This window comes from Syzygium oleosum, unplaced genomic scaffold, assembly GCF_021117445.2.
Source record: "Syzygium oleosum isolate NSW1041296 unplaced genomic scaffold, Sole_v2.1 Sole_v2.05, whole genome shotgun sequence".
Lineage (NCBI taxonomy): Eukaryota > Viridiplantae > Streptophyta > Magnoliopsida > Myrtales > Myrtaceae > Syzygium > Syzygium oleosum.
The window spans coordinates 529,498-548,061 of NW_026607489.1; the positions used below are offsets into that span (position 1 = coordinate 529,498).

Consider the following 18,564-nt stretch of genomic DNA (forward strand, 5'->3'; position numbering starts at 1 on the left):
CCCTTCGTTAAATTGGATTAATACAAAAAAAAATTCACAAATTAGTACACCTAAGACAAACGAAGGGTAAAACCCCAAACTAATATATCCGTCAACAACCACATGTCATTTAACAAAGCAATTTGATAGTAAAATTTAACGGAAACTAACGAAAAGTAAATTTGTCACAAGTATACCAGTTTGGGGTTTTTTGTGGTATTAACCCTATTTTTTACTCATGTAAAAATATGTAATTTAGATTAAAAGTATAATAGAGCAAGTCATTTTATAAAGGTTTCGAATTAGAAATATATATATATATATATATATATATATATATATATATATATAGATGAATGAAAGGAAGAGATACATTAAGACATCCTCTTATTCACTAATGACATTTTTCTCATATCCTTCTCTATATAATAGTGATTATGCTAATGTCGATAACACATCGAAAGTGATAAGTAAAAAGAGAGAAATAATATTATGCAAATAGGGCTTAAATTTTGATTCTTCGATTGCCAAATTTGTAGTCTAGTAAAGATTAATTCTTCTAGTTAGATTAAGTCTTAGGTCATTGAAATTATTTTGTCCTACTCATCTATACAAATAAGCATCGTTTTTACTTTTAGTGTGTGTTCTTTTTTAAGTCCTTCCACACTACAAATATACAAGAAAAAACAAAAAAGATACTGAAACTGTCAAAGAAAGTAAATCTGCATGGAAAAATTATAGAATATGTTGATTAAATTATATAAAGTAAATATTGGTGGGATTTATGCAGAATCATGTATGCATACGTTCTAAATATGTAAGTAACTAAAAATCAACGTAAAAAAGGAAAATAAAAATCAAAGTGATGAGATGGAAAAAAATTAAAATTAGACACCTACTACTATAAGAATATTCAATTAAGAGAAATGAAAAAAAAATAGAAACCGGAAGTAGGTAAGAGAAAGTCAAAAGTCCATTTGCACAACTACCATACTCTCACAAATTTATCTACCATATCACCTATAAACCCTCATTTCATCTATTTTTTTAGAGCTACATCTATTGATGGAAAGAGAAAATTTCACAATTTTATTTTTGTCGTCAAGTTGCGAGGGTCGACTCAAGAATAAACCGATGAAGGTTGATTAGTCAATTCTTTGAAAGTATGGTTAAGGTAATTTCATATACAAAATTCTGTCTTAAGAAATCTAACAGGAGATAATGGTTTGAAAAATTATACTATTGTTTAGTTACTCTATTGTAGATGTCAAGATGATATGATGATATGTTGGGGTGTTCAAAACACTAATATCATACGAAAGTTTCCTTGAGAGTCAATATCTCAAATTATAAATTTGAATTTTATCAATATAACAACGCCAAAACAACATTCTATTTAACATTCTTTATCACATTTGTGTATCAATTTTTAACTTTAGAGTGAATCGATTGGCAAAAATACATAAACCTTAGCATAAATTCAAGCACACCTCTGTCATGATAGCCAAAAGTTTGTTAGTTTGTATAATATCCAGCATATTCGACCAAAAAATAATATCCAGCATATGGTCGTAGCACAATTTGATAATACCAATTTATTATGTTTAAGAAAACAGATACAAATAAAAGGAAGAGTAGTGGAGAAATACATAAGAAAACATGGTCAATAATTAAGTTGATTGGTAACATAGTCCTTTGTATTGAGAAAAAAGTCACCAGACCACTTAAATTGAAATGAAAGTTATTTGTATATATGCATGCAAACCTAGAGATTAAACTCAGAGGGTTTATTACGGGTGAAGAAGATTTAGAATTCTTACGACATTTTTTCAATATAAAAATCGTTTTATTGGTTAAATTCTAAATTAATTTGTTATTTAATATTTCAAGTGAGCATTAATCATATGCATGTATTATTTTTTTCGTATCAAACACTTCTGTTTGTAAAAAGATAAGTAATTATTCATATCTAAAGTCACTTCAAAATCTTTCTGATATTCCAATATTTATAGATGCTTTTCTTGTGGTAAGTAATTTTTTGGTTAAATACTAAGCGAAGCCAAGCATACAAATTATTTTACGTAATAAACTTTACAAAATATATTTAAAGAGTTCCACAAAACCTACATGATATGTAAAAATTGAAATAACATTAAATAAGTTTTTTGAAAACTCTGGTCTCTCCTTGTCTTAAATATGTAAATCCTTAATCTTTTATTAGGAAAAATCACCAAAAAATGACAAATATCGGAAATATTTCTCTGTTTTTTTTTTCAATTTATTCAAGCCCAAATGGTCTTCTTAACATTAATAATAGCCATAGGTTCCTCAAAGAATGCAATGGAGAAGGAAAGTTGTTCTTTAATGGCATCAAGGCTGCGCATGACAACCATTCTGTGCCTGGGAATAGATTCTGGTCAGAAATGATTCTTTTTTATTCTGTGCCCGGGAACTGATTCTGAGCATTTGAAGTAGTTTGGTAACCGCTCAAAATTTCTATTCCTGAAATAGTAAAAGAACAGAAATACATTTGGTAACGACATAAAATTTCTTTTCATTAATAATATTTTAAATATTTTAATATTTCTTTCTTTTCTTTTTTTCTTCTCCTCCTTCTTGGCCATGGCCGGTAAAAAATTTCGTTATTAATAATACTTTTATTAAAAAATAATTTTTTTATTATTTTTGGCCATGGTCGGTAAATTTTTTTTATTAATAATATTTTTTTATTTTTTTGGCCATGGCCGGTAAAATATTTTTTTTATAAATATTTTTTTATTAAAATTTTTTATTGAAAATGTTTTTTTTTATTTTTTTTGCCATGGCCTGGTCGCCGGTCATGGCCGGTAAAATATTTTTTTTATTAAAATATTTTAATAAAAAATATTTTTATTGAAAATATTTTTTTCCTTTTTTTTTGCCATGGCCTGGTCGCCGGCCATGGCCGATAAAATATTTTTTTTTCATGGCCTAGTCGCTGGCCATGGCTGGCAAAATAATTTTTTTTGTTGATGGCCGGTAAAATATTTTTTTTATTAATAATATTTTTTTATTAATAACATTTTTTATTAAAATATTTTAATCTTGCTAGATACGACGAGGGTGGCCCTCGCACCGGACATTAGAAGCTACATTAAAAACCAAGAAAAAGAAGAAAAAAAAATTGATTCTCATTTTTGTTCCCAGAATCAAGAAACTACTTTTTTTTTATTCTTGATTCTGCTCCAAAACTGATTCTGGGCACAAATTTGCAAGAATTAAAAAATTTAACAAACGGATTTCTGTTCCAAAACTGATTCTGGAAACAAAAGACAGAAATTTTTACTATTTTGTCAGTTGCCAAATAGGCCCTAAGCGACCCCCATTACTTAAGAATGGTGTTGAATTAATACTTAATGCAATTTAAGGGAAAAAAAATAACACAACTATTTTAAAAACAAAATTACAAGTTACACTTTATAATGTCCATATCTAAACACATATAATAATTTTTTTTATACGATAGATAACTTATTTTGATATTGTTATGCGCGCACGGTATAAGTTCACGACTAGTGGTGAGTATAAAATGAAAATTTATTTTGGTTAATATACGTGAACGTGAGCAATCAAATTAGGTGAAGAGATAATGACATAAATAGTTTCTTAACTTTGACCCAATATGCAATATGGTCCTTGAACTTTACTTTAATATTCAATGTAGTCCTTGAATTTTTATTTGTGCAAGGTGGTCCCTAAACTTTTAGTACGTGTTCAATATAATCCCCGAACTATATGAAAATATTCATTGTGGTCCCTAAACTTGAATTAATGGAAAGACTATATTTACCATTTTCATATAGTTCAATGACTAAATTGAACATGTACTAAAAATCTAAGGATGACATTGAACAAATAAAAAATTCAAGGACCACATTGCATATTGGGTTAAAGTTTAAGAACCATATTGAACAAAAAAGTTTTGGAACCATATTAAATATTTGGCTAAAGTTCCGAGACTCTTCGTGTCATTTTCTATCAAATGAATTTACATTTCGCTCGTAGGAATATATAAAAAGTCACCAGTCAAGCATTTAGGGTTTTTTTCCCACTTCTTTCGGGCGGATAAATACGACACGGCGCTCGCGTTTTGACGTGGCTTTCCCAATTTAACCCCTCGGCCCGTCGAGTAATTACCTCTGTTGCCATCGCCCTTATATTTTCCACCCCCCACCTTCTTCCTTCTGCTCTCTCTCACTGCTGCAGCAACCGAAAAAGCTCTGTGAAAACCCTTGAAGCAATCCCTGATCGTCGTCCTCCGCCCGCACCCTTCCGGCGATCCTCCTCAATGGCTCACACCACCGGCTTCGATTCCCGCCCCAGCCTCTCCCTCACGCCTCCGCGCCAGATCTCCAAAGGTCCCTCCTCCCTCCTTCCGCCCTCACTCCCTCTCGAAACCCTAGCTGGGCCTTCGTTGTCCTCGATATGGCGAGTGACGGTAGCTCGCGGGGGAAATTAGGTTTTGTTTGCATTTGGCTCGAGCGGCTTTAGCTTCGCGGCTCAAGCATTTCCGAACTTCTCGCGGACGCAGTGGGTTGTGTGATTTTTTTTTCTTCTTTGTTGTATGTGCTGGGTTTTGGATTCGGGGTCGTGGGCATGTTTCTGTTTTCGAGATTATTTGAAGAAGGGAAGTGAGTTTTATTGCACCCAAATTCACAAGTTTGATGCTTTTGAATTGTATCACTCCAAATTTTTCAACTTTGATAGTTTTGGAATATTTTCTCTCTGTTTCTGCGAGATGCTTTGGAAATTGCTTTTGTTTTTTCGGTCTTTTCAGCTTTTTTTTTTCTTTTTTTTATGCTGATTGGTGATATTTGATTGTGTTTATTGTAGATTTACTTCATTATTGTGGGATATGTTGCTAGTAGGCTGCACCATGAAATGAGCCTTTTGTTCCTGCTGTTGAAGGATGTCTTTTTACCCTACGAAATTGTATCTTCCAATCGAAATAGATGATCACCATCGGCAGGTGTTAATGATCTTTCTATCCGCTGGATGACAGGATCGTCGTTTTTATAGTTGATGAGAAGTCGTTGGTAATGTTGATATGAGTTTGAAGCTGTTTTGTTAATTTTCTTCCTGAAAACAGTTCTGTAGGCAGCAGACGAGAGGTATAACATTCTTAGGCAGCTAGTCTGCGTGTTTTGTTAATTTTCTTCCTGAAAACAGTTCTGTAGGCAGCAGACGAGAGGTATAACATTCTTAGGTAGCTAGTCTGCGTGTGCAGTTTTGTTCTCTGCTATGGAGTATTTAGTCAATGGTGGGTGTCCTTGGATGTTGACACACTAATCCTAACAAAAACTGACCTTCATTGCCTTGGCTTTGAAGCTCCCTTGGCCTCAGCCTCTCTGTCTTGTATTTAATCTATGCCCTCCTTGTACCCCAGGCTATTCAGTAGATTTGATCATGTAACATGTAGAATGAAGTTTTCAAATAGCGAGGGTTGTCTGTGGAACAAAGGGGTTGTCTTGTACACGTAGCTTGATGGTCAGTTTTATGTACATATGTTTTAGCACTTGTTGTATTTGTCTTATCGGGTGCATAATAATTGATTCCACGCGCTCCCTATATCTGGCCTTGAGATGAGTTCTCACCGATAAGCATGTTTGGATTTGTCAAGTATTCTTCGGTTGGGCAATCATGTTAATTGGCTAGATTGCTCATATCAATAACCGTAAGTGATGCAAACTTCTGTTATTATTTTGTTTGTCGCCTTATAGAGATGTCTCAATATCCAGTTAAAACTGAGTAGCAAATATGCTTTTCAGTAAATTTTGCTCTTAAATAATGTAAAACCAGAAGAAAGTGTACTGGTCTGAAGTCCTGGGAGTGATTAAAGTGTTTATATGGCATAATTGTGAAGCGCTAGCTAAGTATATAGATCCTTACTTCGTAGTTGGTTTGAATGCATAACATCCCCATTTACTTATTGATTATCTGACTTCTGCAGATGTTCAAGGATCAGAAAATCCAATCCCATTGTCGCCACAGTGGCTTCTGCCAAAGCCAGGAGACACTAAACTGGCTATGGGACCTGGGGTAAGTCATTTTTTTTCAGAAATTTAGTTTCTGCATTTTAACTTCCCGACCTTCTCATGCTGCACCTCTGCTATTCAGTTTAGATTTTTGGGTTTGGGATTTTTCTTCTTGTTTAGTTTTGCACTTTTCTTAAATTGACTTGATTGGTTTATCATATTTCATGAGATTTGTGATAAATATTATATATCAATCAGGAAAACAATTTCAACCCAAGCTCAATGCATGGCCGCTCAGAGATGACCAAGTTGCCTGAAAACTGTGATGAGATGGCCGATACCCAGAAGAAGAAGGATGTTTTCAGGCCATCCTTGCTTGACATGGAAACTGGTCGTCGCGACCGCTGGCGTGATGAAGAAAGAGACACCAATTCCTCTATCCGTAAAGATCGTTGGAGGGATTTTGATAGAGAGCTTGGAGACACCCGTAAGATGGAACGTTGGGAGAACTCTGCAAGATCCTTTGGGGAGTTGCGTCGAGCCCCATCCGGGCGATGGACTGATTCAGGTAGTAGGGATAACAATAGTCATGAGCAACGCCGCGATAGCAAATGGAGCACTCATTGGGGTCCTGACGACAAAGGCGCAGATGGTTCGCATGAGAAGTGGATGGACTCTGGGAAAAATGGTGATGTTCCAAACAAAGGTTTGGTTCCATTAGGTAATAACAGGAAGGATGAGGATCATATCAAGCCATGGAGACCTAGTTCATTGCAAGGTCGATCCAGGGGAGAACCTCCTCACCACCAAACTCCAACCAACAGACACGTTCCTGCATTTTCATATGGTCGTGGTTCTGGGGAAAATGATCAGGCAACCTTTTCGCTTGGACAAGCTAAAAGTAGCTCGGGTGGAAGCTCATTTGACAGAACGATGCCAACTGCTGTGACAGTTTCAGAGAAGGGTGATTCTGTCCATGGGGAGTCTTCTGCTTTAAGATATAACAGAACAAAACTGCTTGATATTTACCGAATGACTGATGTGAGTTCACTTCAAAACATAGGACATGGGTTCACACAAGTGCCTTCACTTACACAGGAAGAAGTGTCGGAGCCTTTGGCTTTATGTTTACCAAATCCCGAGGAAATGGTAACTTCTGCGAGAAAGATAGTGAATGAAGTTTATTTATATTTTCTGCTGTTGATTTTACTTTTCGCATTTTGAATAGGTTGTTTTGAAAGGAATTGATAAGGGGGAGATTATAACAAGCGGTGCAGCCCAGATCTCAAAAGACGGATCTGTTGGACGCAACACAATTGGCTTTTCGCACTCCAGACAGGCCAAAATTGGTAATCCATCTGTTCTTCATGATAATGCTTGGTGCTGAGATGTGTGTCCGTGCAGGCAGAGCTGATGTTTAAATTGTATTTTCTTAGCAGACAGCAGGGAAGATGTTCCTACTGATTCTGATGATGTCAAAATTGAAGTTTCCCAAGGTAGTAGTGTGAAATTCCCTGAGGTTTTGTCCCATGAAAAGCAGCACTTAAAGGGGTCCAGCTCGAGAATGGAAAACTTTCGGGATCCCAGGCCTTATCCCGATGCTAAGTTCAAAACAGAAGGTATGTATTTATGACCAAGACAAAAGACAGACACATAATTGTCTTACTGTGTTTATTAGGGAATTTTGGCAAATTTAGAGAATCATGATGATCTATACAAAAAGTTGGTTTTGAGATGTAGAAGAAAAATTAATTTTCAGTCATTTAACATGTCACGATTCTGTGTAATCTTCTTGAAGTAGAGTTGGCAATGAAAATTCACTGGCAATTATCGTTTGTAGGGTGGCATGGAAGTTTAGTTGGAATTTATAGATGTTACGTTGGTAATATTGTTGATTGATCTAGGATATTGCTGTAGCTTTTATTGTTGAATCCTTGTCACTTTGTATATGTATGGTGGATATCATGAATATGGTTCTTGTTCTTTCAAGATGGCTGCATGACATGGAAGTGAGGAGTTCTCTTTTCACTCTACTTATTCTTGGTTTTAGCATTTTTCAGTAACTAAATGCTTCATAATTGCAGCTTTTGGAGAAGATGGTGACTCCAGAAAGGCTAATGATGGGATAATCAGTAGGGAGTCAATCTCTCAGGGAAACAATTCTGCAAATCCTGTCTCTGCATGGCGTGCATCTGTTTTGGGAGATCGCAATCACTCATCTTCAAACGATTTGAGTGATACACCAAACAATTTACGGTCCGGAGCCCCTGGAATATCTTGGTCACAGCAACAAAAGGGTATGAGTAATGATTGGGGAAGTCATCTGGGACATTTGTCTTACTTAAAGGATGATGAGAAATTGCTAAATGAGGATAGGCTCTCTTCTGCTGGCATGGGAAGGGAACAAGAAGCAAGGCGACATGTGCAAACTCCTCCAGAAGAGTTACTTCTTTACTATAAGGACCCTCAGGGTGAAATTCAGGGTCCCTTTTCTGGTGGTGATATCATTGGATGGTTTGAGGCTGGATACTTTGGCATAGATTTGCTAGTTCGCCTAGCAAATGCACCAAATGATGTGCCATTTTCTTTACTAGGTGATGTTATGCCCCACCTAAGGGCGAAAGCGAGGCCACCACCTGGATTTAATGCACCAAAGCAGAATGATTTTGCAGATGCAATTATCAGGCCAAATTTTGGTACTTTTGGAAAGGTTAATGCTGAAATTGATCTTAGGAGTGAGCAGAGGCACAAACAGGGTTCAGCAACAGAGGCTGAAAATCGATTCTTGGAGTCATTGATGAGTACTCCTAACAGTATGCCCGTGGAGAAGTTCCCCCTTTCTGAAGGTTGGTATGCAATGATAATGTTATGAGCTTTTGTTCAAGAGCTTTTGTATGTTCATGGTTGTGAACTGGGAAATTACGGATGCCATAGCTGTTGTAGTATCATCATTGAGATCATACATAGTTGAATTGGATGAAACAATTAACTATGCGACTGCTTTTGTTTAAGATCAGACGTTCGTTCGCGGGATCCTTAAGATCCAGACCCTAGTTCTTTTTTTCTGGAGTCAGATACTTGTATAGTTTCCCAAATGCAATCTTATTTATTGAGTGCTACATCTTTAGTATTCATTTGTTTCAAATAAGTTGGATTTGTTCCGATTCTGTATAATTTCGATGGATAGAAGTTTAAGTATGGTTGGCATTAAACTCTTAAGGCGTAGAAGTAATAGCATTTGCAAGAGCAAAGCCTTATGCCCCGAAAACTGGAAAAAGTGCAAAAACTACTCAATTTTGATCTTCTACATTTCCAGCCATGTTTCCATGCTTTCACGATGTAAGTCTGAAATTCATCAAATCCATTGAATAACCAGCTTATACTTAACTGAAATTGCTCGGGCAGCTTGCTAAGGTTCAGTGAGCTCCCCCCCTCCTTCTCATCAACAGTGTCATTATCTCATGATTCTCATCCTTATTGTACAAGACTTGGATTTTTCCTTTTGAATTTGGAGTTCTTTTTCCATCCTGTTCTGTTTGCTTGATTGTCTCCTGTTGATAGTGGCATAATATTGCTGCTTTTAACTTGTTTATAGCGAGTAAAAAGTTGAAAGTCGTTCTTCTTCTCGCTCTCCATTCCTTGGTGGAATCTTGGCGGAAAAGATCTTGTTCTTTTTGGCTGAAATAATTGCACTAGGATGGTGAGTACTTCCTACTGCGTAGGCAAAGGGATTGGCTCAGCCAAGACGTAGGATTGGATCACGACATGTCCCATTGCCTCATGGATATTTGTTCCTGTGTTAGACTCCAGGGGCAGGCTTTGCTTGATGTGATGTCTGCCTTGACATATCTGTGTTGCCAGCAAAAAGAAAGAAAAGGAAAAGAAAAGAATAACGATGGAGTTCTTGCTAATTGAGAAACTCACAAGAGTTCATATTTCTTATTTGGTACTGCTGGTATTATATTGGAAGGACCAATTTAATGCATGCTTATCTCATGTACCCATACAAAAAATTTCTTGTTATACAAGGCTGCATTTTAGTTGTTAGTTCTTTTGCAACCTGAAGTTAGAATCCTTTAGCTGATATAGCAACACAATCACGAAGTACCTGTACTACTACCCAGAATCTGAGCATAAAAAAGTTTGAATTGATTTATGTTGTTTGTGTTTGCATTGTAGGTTTGCATTCATATGTTGGAAATAATCCTAGTGGCACAGGCCTGTCTGGAGCGGATGGTGCGAACAACTATCTTTTAGCCAAGAGAATGGCTCTTGAAAGGCAGAGGTCTATGTCCGACAATCCTTATTGGCTGGGAAGAGATGGTGCTTCAATGCCTCCTATGTCAGAGATTGCCCAAGACCCATTAGCTCTGCAACCAAATCTTCAACCAGCAGCTGCCGAAAGTATTCGTTTGCCTCATTCTCAAAGTGCTGATCTCATGCCGGTCCTTCAAGGCTTATATGACAGGTCTTCCACTAGTATGAATAACGGAATAGCTGGTTGGTTAAATTTCCCTGCCCAGGGAAGCTTGCAGGATAAAGTTGACTTGCATCTTGCTCAGAACCTCCCTCCGCAAACTCCCTTTGGGATTCAGCAACAGAGACTTCAACCTCCCTTAACTAATTTGCTTGCTCATGCTGTAGATAATTCATCTACTAACTTAACGCCCGAAAAGTTACTCTCATCTGGCTTGGCTCACGACGCACAGCTGCTAGGTTTGCTGCAACAGCAACATTTGCTGCAGCTTTCTCAGTCGCATATTCCAGCACAACAATTGTCCCTGTTAGATAAACTGTTGTTGCTTAAGCGGCAAGAAGAGCAGCAGCAGCAGCAGCAGCTGCTGCGGCAGCAACAATTACTCTCTCAAGCTTTAGCAGAGCAGCAGGCTTCCCAGTTTTTGCGTGAACCGGCTTGTGCTAATTTACAGGCAGGTGCAATACCAACAGGGAATGCGTCTGGTGATCCTCGCCTTCAGCCATCTCAAGAGGTGTTTCAGGCTAGGTCAACTATACCAGTGCCCACTATGCAGGATGAACGAATTGCTAACAATGTTAATCTACCTTCAAAAGTCACAAGGGATGTTAGTCAAAGTTCTCTCTCTGAAGCTTCTTTAGCTTCACTTCTGCCACATCAGATACTTGGTAATGTGAACCATCGCAACAATTGGTCTGCTTCAGCTCCTAATCAAATCCATGATAGCTATCAGAAGGAGCCATTGCCAGCTTCAACAGTTGGTGAGAGCTCTCCATCAGAAGTTTTTGATAGGCCTTCACAGGAGCCTTCTCACCCACTGCAAACTTTTGCTGCCTCTGAAGTCCTTACTCCAGTAATTCCTGAGAAATCCTTAGATAAATCTTCAAGGACTGATGACACTACGATGGTTGCAACCTCGGAGCCAAGAAATATTGATTCTCTGCCTTCTGAGTTTGCTGAATTTGCTGATGCCGTTCCATTAGCAAGGAGTCTGGAGAATGAAATGTCAGTGGCTGATTATTCTGCTGATTTTAAGGTCGAGCCCGGCAGTTCTCTTTACAAGAAGCTGACTGAGGAAGAGTTCTCCAATGAATCTTCCAGAGTGTTGGAGGCAAAAAGTATTGAAGCTCGTGAAGCGAAAAAGACTTCTGAGAAGAAGTCCAGAAAACAAAAATCATCAAAGTCAACCTCTGCTCCTGATCAGGCCAAGGGGTCTGAAACAGCTAGTATGCAGCGGACTAAGCAGTCTGAAACTGATCGGCTACTTGGTGCCGATGCACTAGTTGAGATGTGTAGAGAGACTGGAGAAGAAGTTTATGGAACATCTCCCCAGAGAACGATTGATAGGGTCACTAGTGTAATGGAAACCATGGGGTCTCAGCAAATCAACACAACAAGCAAGCAATTAGATAATGTCGAAGCTGATATTAAGAGTGCTTCTGAGCCTAACCAAGTTGCTCCTGTTTTGGCTCAAAACACACAACTACCTTCAGGACAACGTGCTTGGAAAGCTGCCCCTGGTTTCAAGGTGAAGTCACTGTTGGAAATTCAGGAGGAAGAGCAACGGAGGGCACAGACTGAGGTGGCAGTTTCTGAGATTTCTGCAGGTATCAACTCTGTAAATTTTTCAACTCCATGGGCTGGGATTGTTGCCAGTTCAGAATCTAAGATCTCCAGAGAGGGATTAGAAGATGCAGACAACTCTGAGTTTATTGTGGCTAAAAGTCAAAGTTCCATTGACCCCAAGAATAAAAAGAGTCAGTTACATGACTTGTTGGCTGAAGAAACATCTGGAAAGTCTAGTCAACGAGAGATGGAGATATCTGATCAGAAACATGGTTCATTGTCTCAGCAAGTTGCAGCCAGTCAAGTGGAGACTCTGGATGATGAGAACTTTATTGATGCAAGAGAATCTAAAAAGAATCGTAAGAAGTCGGCAAAATCTAAGGCTGCTGGATCTAAGAACCCAGCTCCTGTTACTTCTGCTGATGTCTCTGTTGGTTCTAGTCCTGTTGAGAAAGGTAAAAGCTCTAGGATGGTGCAGCAGGAGAAGGAAGTATTGCCGATGATCCCATCAGGGCCGTCTTTGGGAGATTTTGTTCCCTGGAAGGAAGCGACTAATTCTCAGCCTGCACCAGCATGGTCTACCGACTCTGGGAAGCTTATTAAACCAACATCTTTAAGGGACATCCTGAAGGAGCAGGAAACTAAGGTTGCTGCTGGCCAGCGCCAAAACCAAATCCCGATTCCTCAGAAATCTCAACCAGTTCCATCTACCCATACTTCTTCACGGTCACTTTCTGCATCTTCTCCATCTCAGGCAGCATCTCCTCTCCAGATTAACTCCAGTGCTTCCTCTAAGCCTAAGTATAAAGAAGATGATGATCTATTTTGGGGCCCGATTGACCAATCAAAGCAAGATACCAAGCAGTATGTCACTTTCTCGTGTGTTTATCAGTTCTTGACTTAATATGTGCTCGTCTTCTGCTTTCTATTTAATGCCATCTTTTGTGATACTTGCAATCCTTTGCTGCGCCTCCGCACACACATATAACTAGAGCAATCAGGGTAATGTTTAGCTCCAGTATAATTGGTTTTATTATTTTCAGTTCTATGTATTCTGGAGGATGTGTAATATGATATAGTAGTGTGTTCTGCATTCATTTGCTGACAAATAGGAGTCATTATCAATGCGCCACTCTCTCTCTCTCTCTCTCTCTTTTCTGAGTGAATCAAAACTGTATCCAGATTTGATTTGAACCTCTTGTTAATTTATATACTAGAGATGTGAGAGTTACATTGATTGAACAAACCTTGTGGGACAAGCTCTCGTAACCAGCAATTGCTTGGGGAAAAATCCATTCGGAAGAGAAGAGTCGAGTTCACTGTGAACAATGTACTTTTCTTTGTTCAGGTCTATATATATATAGGTAGTTGTCTTCAGAGCAAGAGACATGCTCTTGAGTACCTTATAAACTTCTCATATTGATTGGTTAAGGAAGAACCTCGTTATGGAATAAATTAGTATTTCTGGGAATAAGACATGGTAAATCTGGATGCTGACGCAGATTTGTCGATTAGTTTCTCAAAGGAATTCACAATTGTATATAATGTTTGGATGCCATATTTGTTTTGGGGACCTGTGTCGAACATGGAGACAGAAATGAAAAACAGTTTGGTTTTTATCTTCTACTTTTATATCTTGACAATGTAGTTTACTTGTCCTTTCCTCTTGTGTTGATTACCCTGTACGTTTTGTTGTATTGGTTTCTTATAGGAAGATATTATTGCCATTTTTTGCCTTGCTGATACTGATGCTTATTTCATGGTCAATCTGGGCAGAGCCGAATTCCCTAAACTTGCAAGTCAGACAAGCTGGGGAACAAAGAACACTCCTATCAAAGGAACTCCAAGTGGGTCATTTAGTCGGCAAAAATCTGTTAATGTCCGACCTGTTGAACATACTCTTTCGTCCTCACCTGCTTCTGGGCAGACATCTTTAAAGGGAAAAAGAGAAGCCATGAATAAACATTCAGGCAAGAAATTTTTTGAGAGGCTCTTTATTATCTGTCAGTAAATTGACTCAACTGATATTCAAGTTTTGAATACCTCTTGCAGAGGCCATGGACTTCAAAGATTGGTGTGAAAGTGAGTGTGCGAGGCTTCTTGGGACTAAAGGTACTTCCCCGCACTTTTTACAGTATTCCCTTAAAGTTTAATTTGGTGGTAAATGAAACAAAAGATTCTCAGCAAGAGAGTGAATGAACCTTTGCAATGACTGTTCAATTTCCAGCCTATGCAACGTTTTCTTTACCAGTAATGGCTTATTAAAGAGCATGAAACTTCATAATAAAAGGACCTCGGTGCATTCGATCTTGTTATTGTACGAAAATATCGTTCACTTCATATTTGCAGAGATCTACATCCATTTGAGTTTGTTGCTGTCATCTTTATTTTTCTGTAGATACAAGTTTCCTGGAATATTGCTTGAAGCAGTCACGATCGGAGGCTGAGATGCTTTTGATTGAGAATCTTGGATCCTTTGATCCCGATCATGAGTTCATCGACAAGTTCCTGAACTACAAGGAATTATTACCTGCAGACGTACTTGAAATTGCCTTTCAAAGTCGGAACGATCGGAAGGCCCCTCCCATTGGTGCCGGCGATGTGAATTCCGATGATGTAGGGCAGCTCGATTCCTTAAGAGGTCCCGATGGGCCTCCAAAAGGAGGCAGCAAGAAGAAGGGGAAGAAAGGGAAGAAGGTCAGCCCTTCAGTTTTAGGATTTAATGTCGTCAGCAACCGGATCATGATGGGCGAGATCCAAACGGCCGAAGAGTAGTTGGGTTTGATGAGTTGGATGTAAATATATGTTTTGATTGAATGGTCGAAGAGTACACGGCCTTCTTGTCAGATTTCAATGGCCGACCCTTTTTGTTCTTCCTTTTAGAGCAACAGCTGCGGCACTAATTTAAACCTGCTCCAGCGATTTTGTGCACTGTGTAGTTTAGTCATTTTAGCTGTGTCAAACTTGTAACTTTATTTCAAGGGAACTCGTTTCCTTTCTGTTCTTGGAATGTTTTGAAGCTCTTTCGGTGTGATATATCCGCAGACATGCTCTGCCCATGTCAATCAGAATCTCGTGTTTCTTCATGTAAAATTAACAACACGGCATTCAAAATGACGTGCAGTTTTCAGAGGGCGAACGAGGACAAGCAGCGTGGAGATGGCAAAGTTAATTTTTGCGAAATTCCACGACCAGTAAAAAGTTGCTTCGTACGCAAGAATTTTCTTGAAGTTTCCGATTTGTCAATAACTACAGTAAACCCTAATGTCCAGCTGCAGACTATCACATTAGCACAGCGACTAGCCTCGACTTGTTTCATGGATATTCGACATGCACCGGAAAAAACAAAGCTTCGCTGATTCTGTTGATTCATATTCTCTTTCCTGTATTTACACTGCCTTTCTTTTGTTCTTTGTCGACGTATTTGCTATTCAATAAGTAGTAGCTGACTCATGACATTCCGTGATCTCCACCTTCTTGTTCCCTCTTCAAATCTGCAGGTGGCAGAAAGCAATCCATGGACAACCCACATATGTTGAAGTCCACCTCCTCGATCCTCCAAGTCTCCTCGATCTTCCGCTTGTGATTCTGCGCAGCTCCGTACCTAAACATGGTCACCGAAGTCTTCCCGCCATGAGCAATGTTGATCCCATCGATGTATCTGTAATCCTCGATCGTCGACTCCATGGTGGTCTCCCAAAAAACACTGTCGTTCCCTCTTATCGACTTCATCCTCACTAACTTCGTGTCCTCGAAGTGGACCAAGAGTCCTGTCCTCTGGCTGAAGTAGCCCCACACCTTGTGGTGGGAAAGCTCGGTGTTTGGTGAGCTCTGCGCTCTGAGAATATTTTGGTTTGCCTCAATCTTTAGCACAAAGCAGTCTTGGCCATTGATTGTCTTCTCTCCGATGCATAACGCATCCAGGAATAGGTTGGCCGTCGATCTTGGGTCCAAGCCCTAATCATACATAATGAAATTTAGTTAATATGATCCCCCAACCCCAATAAATTCATCATTGACGATGACAATTGTTTGAGTATTTCGATTTTCTGACATTTGATTTGAAGTTCTTTCCCTGGAAAATCTGATCCTTTCTGGTCCTGCAGAAAGGATCTTCAATCATTCCTGGTTTCGAAAATGACTTCTTCCTGCTTTATTTCCATGAGAACGCTCATATCTCACAAATCTAGTTATTCTTACCAAGATTTCGAACCGTGAAACTACCCAAGCCAGACACATTCACCGAGCATACTGATTTCTAAAGCCGAAAACCTGAGAGTAATCAGAGCGATCGAATTCCAACAAAGGATACCTGAAAGAAGCGGCGAAGGGGTCTCGGAGGACCACGATTGGCATGGCAAGGCTGAGAGGAAGACTGGTTCCAAGCGACTTTGCCATCGCTCCCCGCGCTCACCTTGAGTCCCGAGACCACCAGCTCGAGGTACCAGAGATCGGGGTTCTTCTGCCAAAGCACGAACCCGCCAACCTCGCTGCTCCCAGTGGCGTGTACGCTGCCATCGCCCTGCCGCATCTCAGACGCTGCCATCTTCACCTGCCCCACCGCGTACATGCTGTGCACAGCATTCAGCGCCCCTTGCCCTCCTGTGGCCGCCACGTATTGCTGAACTATGTACTGCGCAGTCGAGGCTTCCTGTTTATCATCATGTGACAGAGAGACTAACTTTAATTTCAATCTCAAAACAGTGGGAAAATACAGAAGAGAAAACATCAAACAATTACATTTGTAAGCCACGAATACTCTTTTATCATGAAAAAACTTTTTCTCAAGGTGCAAAAACGAAAGAAAAGAACATGACAATTTGCAAACAAATCGAACATGATTTCCTTAAACCAGTCGACACAAGATCTTCTTTTGGCGCATAAAGTTTTGCAGCGACCGAAGTCGAACGAAGAGCAAAATATTGCTTTCCAAACACAGCAACGAATTTATCGTCTGAGAGAGAACTAAGAATTCTTTCTTCTTCTTGTTTTTGGCGGGAAAGTTAGTTATGATAGGAGGTTAGGAGCAGGCTTACAATGGAGCAACCCTTGAGGGGTCGGGTCAGAGCCTGATCCGACTGGACCTGGAAAGGAATGAGAGGTGACCCGACGAGCTTGAGCAGGGCCATGAACTCGTTCCTCGACCCGGACGACAGATGCTGCTGCGGTGGTGATTCTGACGACGAAGAAGACGAAGCGTACGAACCAGAGGAGGAGGAGGAGGAGGACTTGTTGTAATAATTGACGGCGGAGGAGGACGAGGACTGGGCCTTCATCAGAGAGCGGAGGTTCTGCCACCTCAGCACGGCGTTGCTACCCATGCTGGTGAACATCTCCTCTGGGATAGGCACCTCCAGGACGGTGTCGAGCCCGTCCTCCCGGTCGAAGTTGGGGCACAGCTTCCTCATCGACAGCGATGACCAAGACGACGTCGTCGTCGCGTACATTTACTATCTGTTTATATATATACTTTTCACTCGAAGGATTTCTTCTTTTTTACCCTCCAATGAGAGAGAAGAAGAAGAAGAAGAAGAGAGGAAAGTTTCTTTCCCCTCTCTGAAATGAAATGTGCAAGTTTTTTTGGGATTGTTTTGGTTTTGGTTTTGGTTTGGTAAGGGAGGAGGGAGAGCAAGAGAGAAAGAGAGAGAGAGAGAGTTGCATTGCATTGCATTCTTTGAAGTTGACGTGCAGGCACGAATTCAGGGCTAAGTTTGGTCAGTTTTATTTTTGGGTAGTCAACGAGTTGGTCGTGGTCAAGAGTTTATCTACAACTCAACCGATTTAAGCCCTGGTCATTAAAGAAGACAAACAGCGTGGATTTCAAATTCCATTTCAATTTCTGTACCAGATTATCTCCTAATGATTGGGGCCAGATCAATGCAGCTGACCCTATTATTATACTCTTGGTAAGACGAGCAACGAAGAGCAGATGAACATCTTGGTTGGTCATATGCATAGAACGAGATAGGGACATATGCAGCATCCACCCTCTATACGTCGTACACAGCTATTAGCCTGTCTGGTATGTCTCCCGATTGGTCAATCAAATTCTTCAATGACTAGTCGAAACTAATGTCGCATGTCGATTAGTAGAAAATAATTTGACAGGTTGTGACTGAAACAAAGTCCGAAGACAAAACTGGAAAAGGAGGGAGGGAGGGGATGGGTGATCCTGCTCACACGGGGAGAGAGAGAGAAAGAGGGTGGCCTCACGATTGGTTGGGAAGAGCTGCCGACCCTCGCCGCCCAACTGACCGCAACCTTGCCACTAAAAGTGATACAAGACAGAGAGTGGTATCCAGAACCGTAAAAAGGGAGCAGAGAACAAGAAAAGGAAGGAAGTTTAGACAGAAGAATGCAGAGAGATGCAAAGAACTCAATGAGATTAAGACTCAACATCAATGTATTCAAATATCAACAACCAAATAGAAACAGTGGCTGGGTTCGTATTTATCGAGTTACCAGCAAAGAAACACTAATTCTAATAAGTAACAGATTTCTAAATAAATCAGAGATAAGAGAGGTCTCTAA

The 18,564-nt window shown here is 39.6% G+C and overlaps 2 protein-coding genes across 3 annotated transcripts; one reads left to right on the forward strand and one right to left on the reverse strand.

Annotated features, from left to right (window-relative positions):
- The first annotated feature begins 4,198 nt into the window (after positions 1–4,198).
- On the forward strand, positions 4,199–15,098 carry LOC115670588 (protein ESSENTIAL FOR POTEXVIRUS ACCUMULATION 1). Of its 2 annotated transcripts, none has more exons than XM_030591882.2 (10): positions 4,199–4,376; positions 5,969–6,057; positions 6,252–7,142; positions 7,222–7,342; positions 7,430–7,612; positions 8,078–8,839; positions 10,173–12,897; positions 13,810–14,003; positions 14,086–14,145; positions 14,432–15,098. In XM_030591882.2, the coding sequence occupies exons 1-10, from the start codon at positions 4,307–4,309 to the stop codon at positions 14,806–14,808; spliced, it is 5,472 nt and encodes a 1,823-aa protein (XP_030447742.1). In that variant the 5' UTR covers positions 4,199–4,306; the 3' UTR covers positions 14,809–15,098. The 2 variants fall into 2 exon arrangements, with proteins under 2 accessions (XP_030447742.1, XP_030447743.1); XM_030591883.2 differs by having other exon boundaries at positions 7,433–7,612.
- A 147-nt stretch (positions 15,099–15,245) lies between these two features.
- LOC115670812 (uncharacterized) lies at positions 15,246–17,519 on the reverse strand. The gene is made up of 3 exons (XM_030592172.2): positions 17,070–17,519; positions 16,346–16,684; positions 15,246–15,990 (listed from the first exon to the last, which is right to left on the reverse strand). The coding sequence occupies exons 1-3, from the start codon at positions 17,478–17,480 to the stop codon at positions 15,484–15,486; spliced, it is 1,257 nt and encodes a 418-aa protein (XP_030448032.1). The 5' UTR covers positions 17,481–17,519; the 3' UTR covers positions 15,246–15,483.
- Between the last annotated feature and the right edge of the window lie 1,045 nt (positions 17,520–18,564).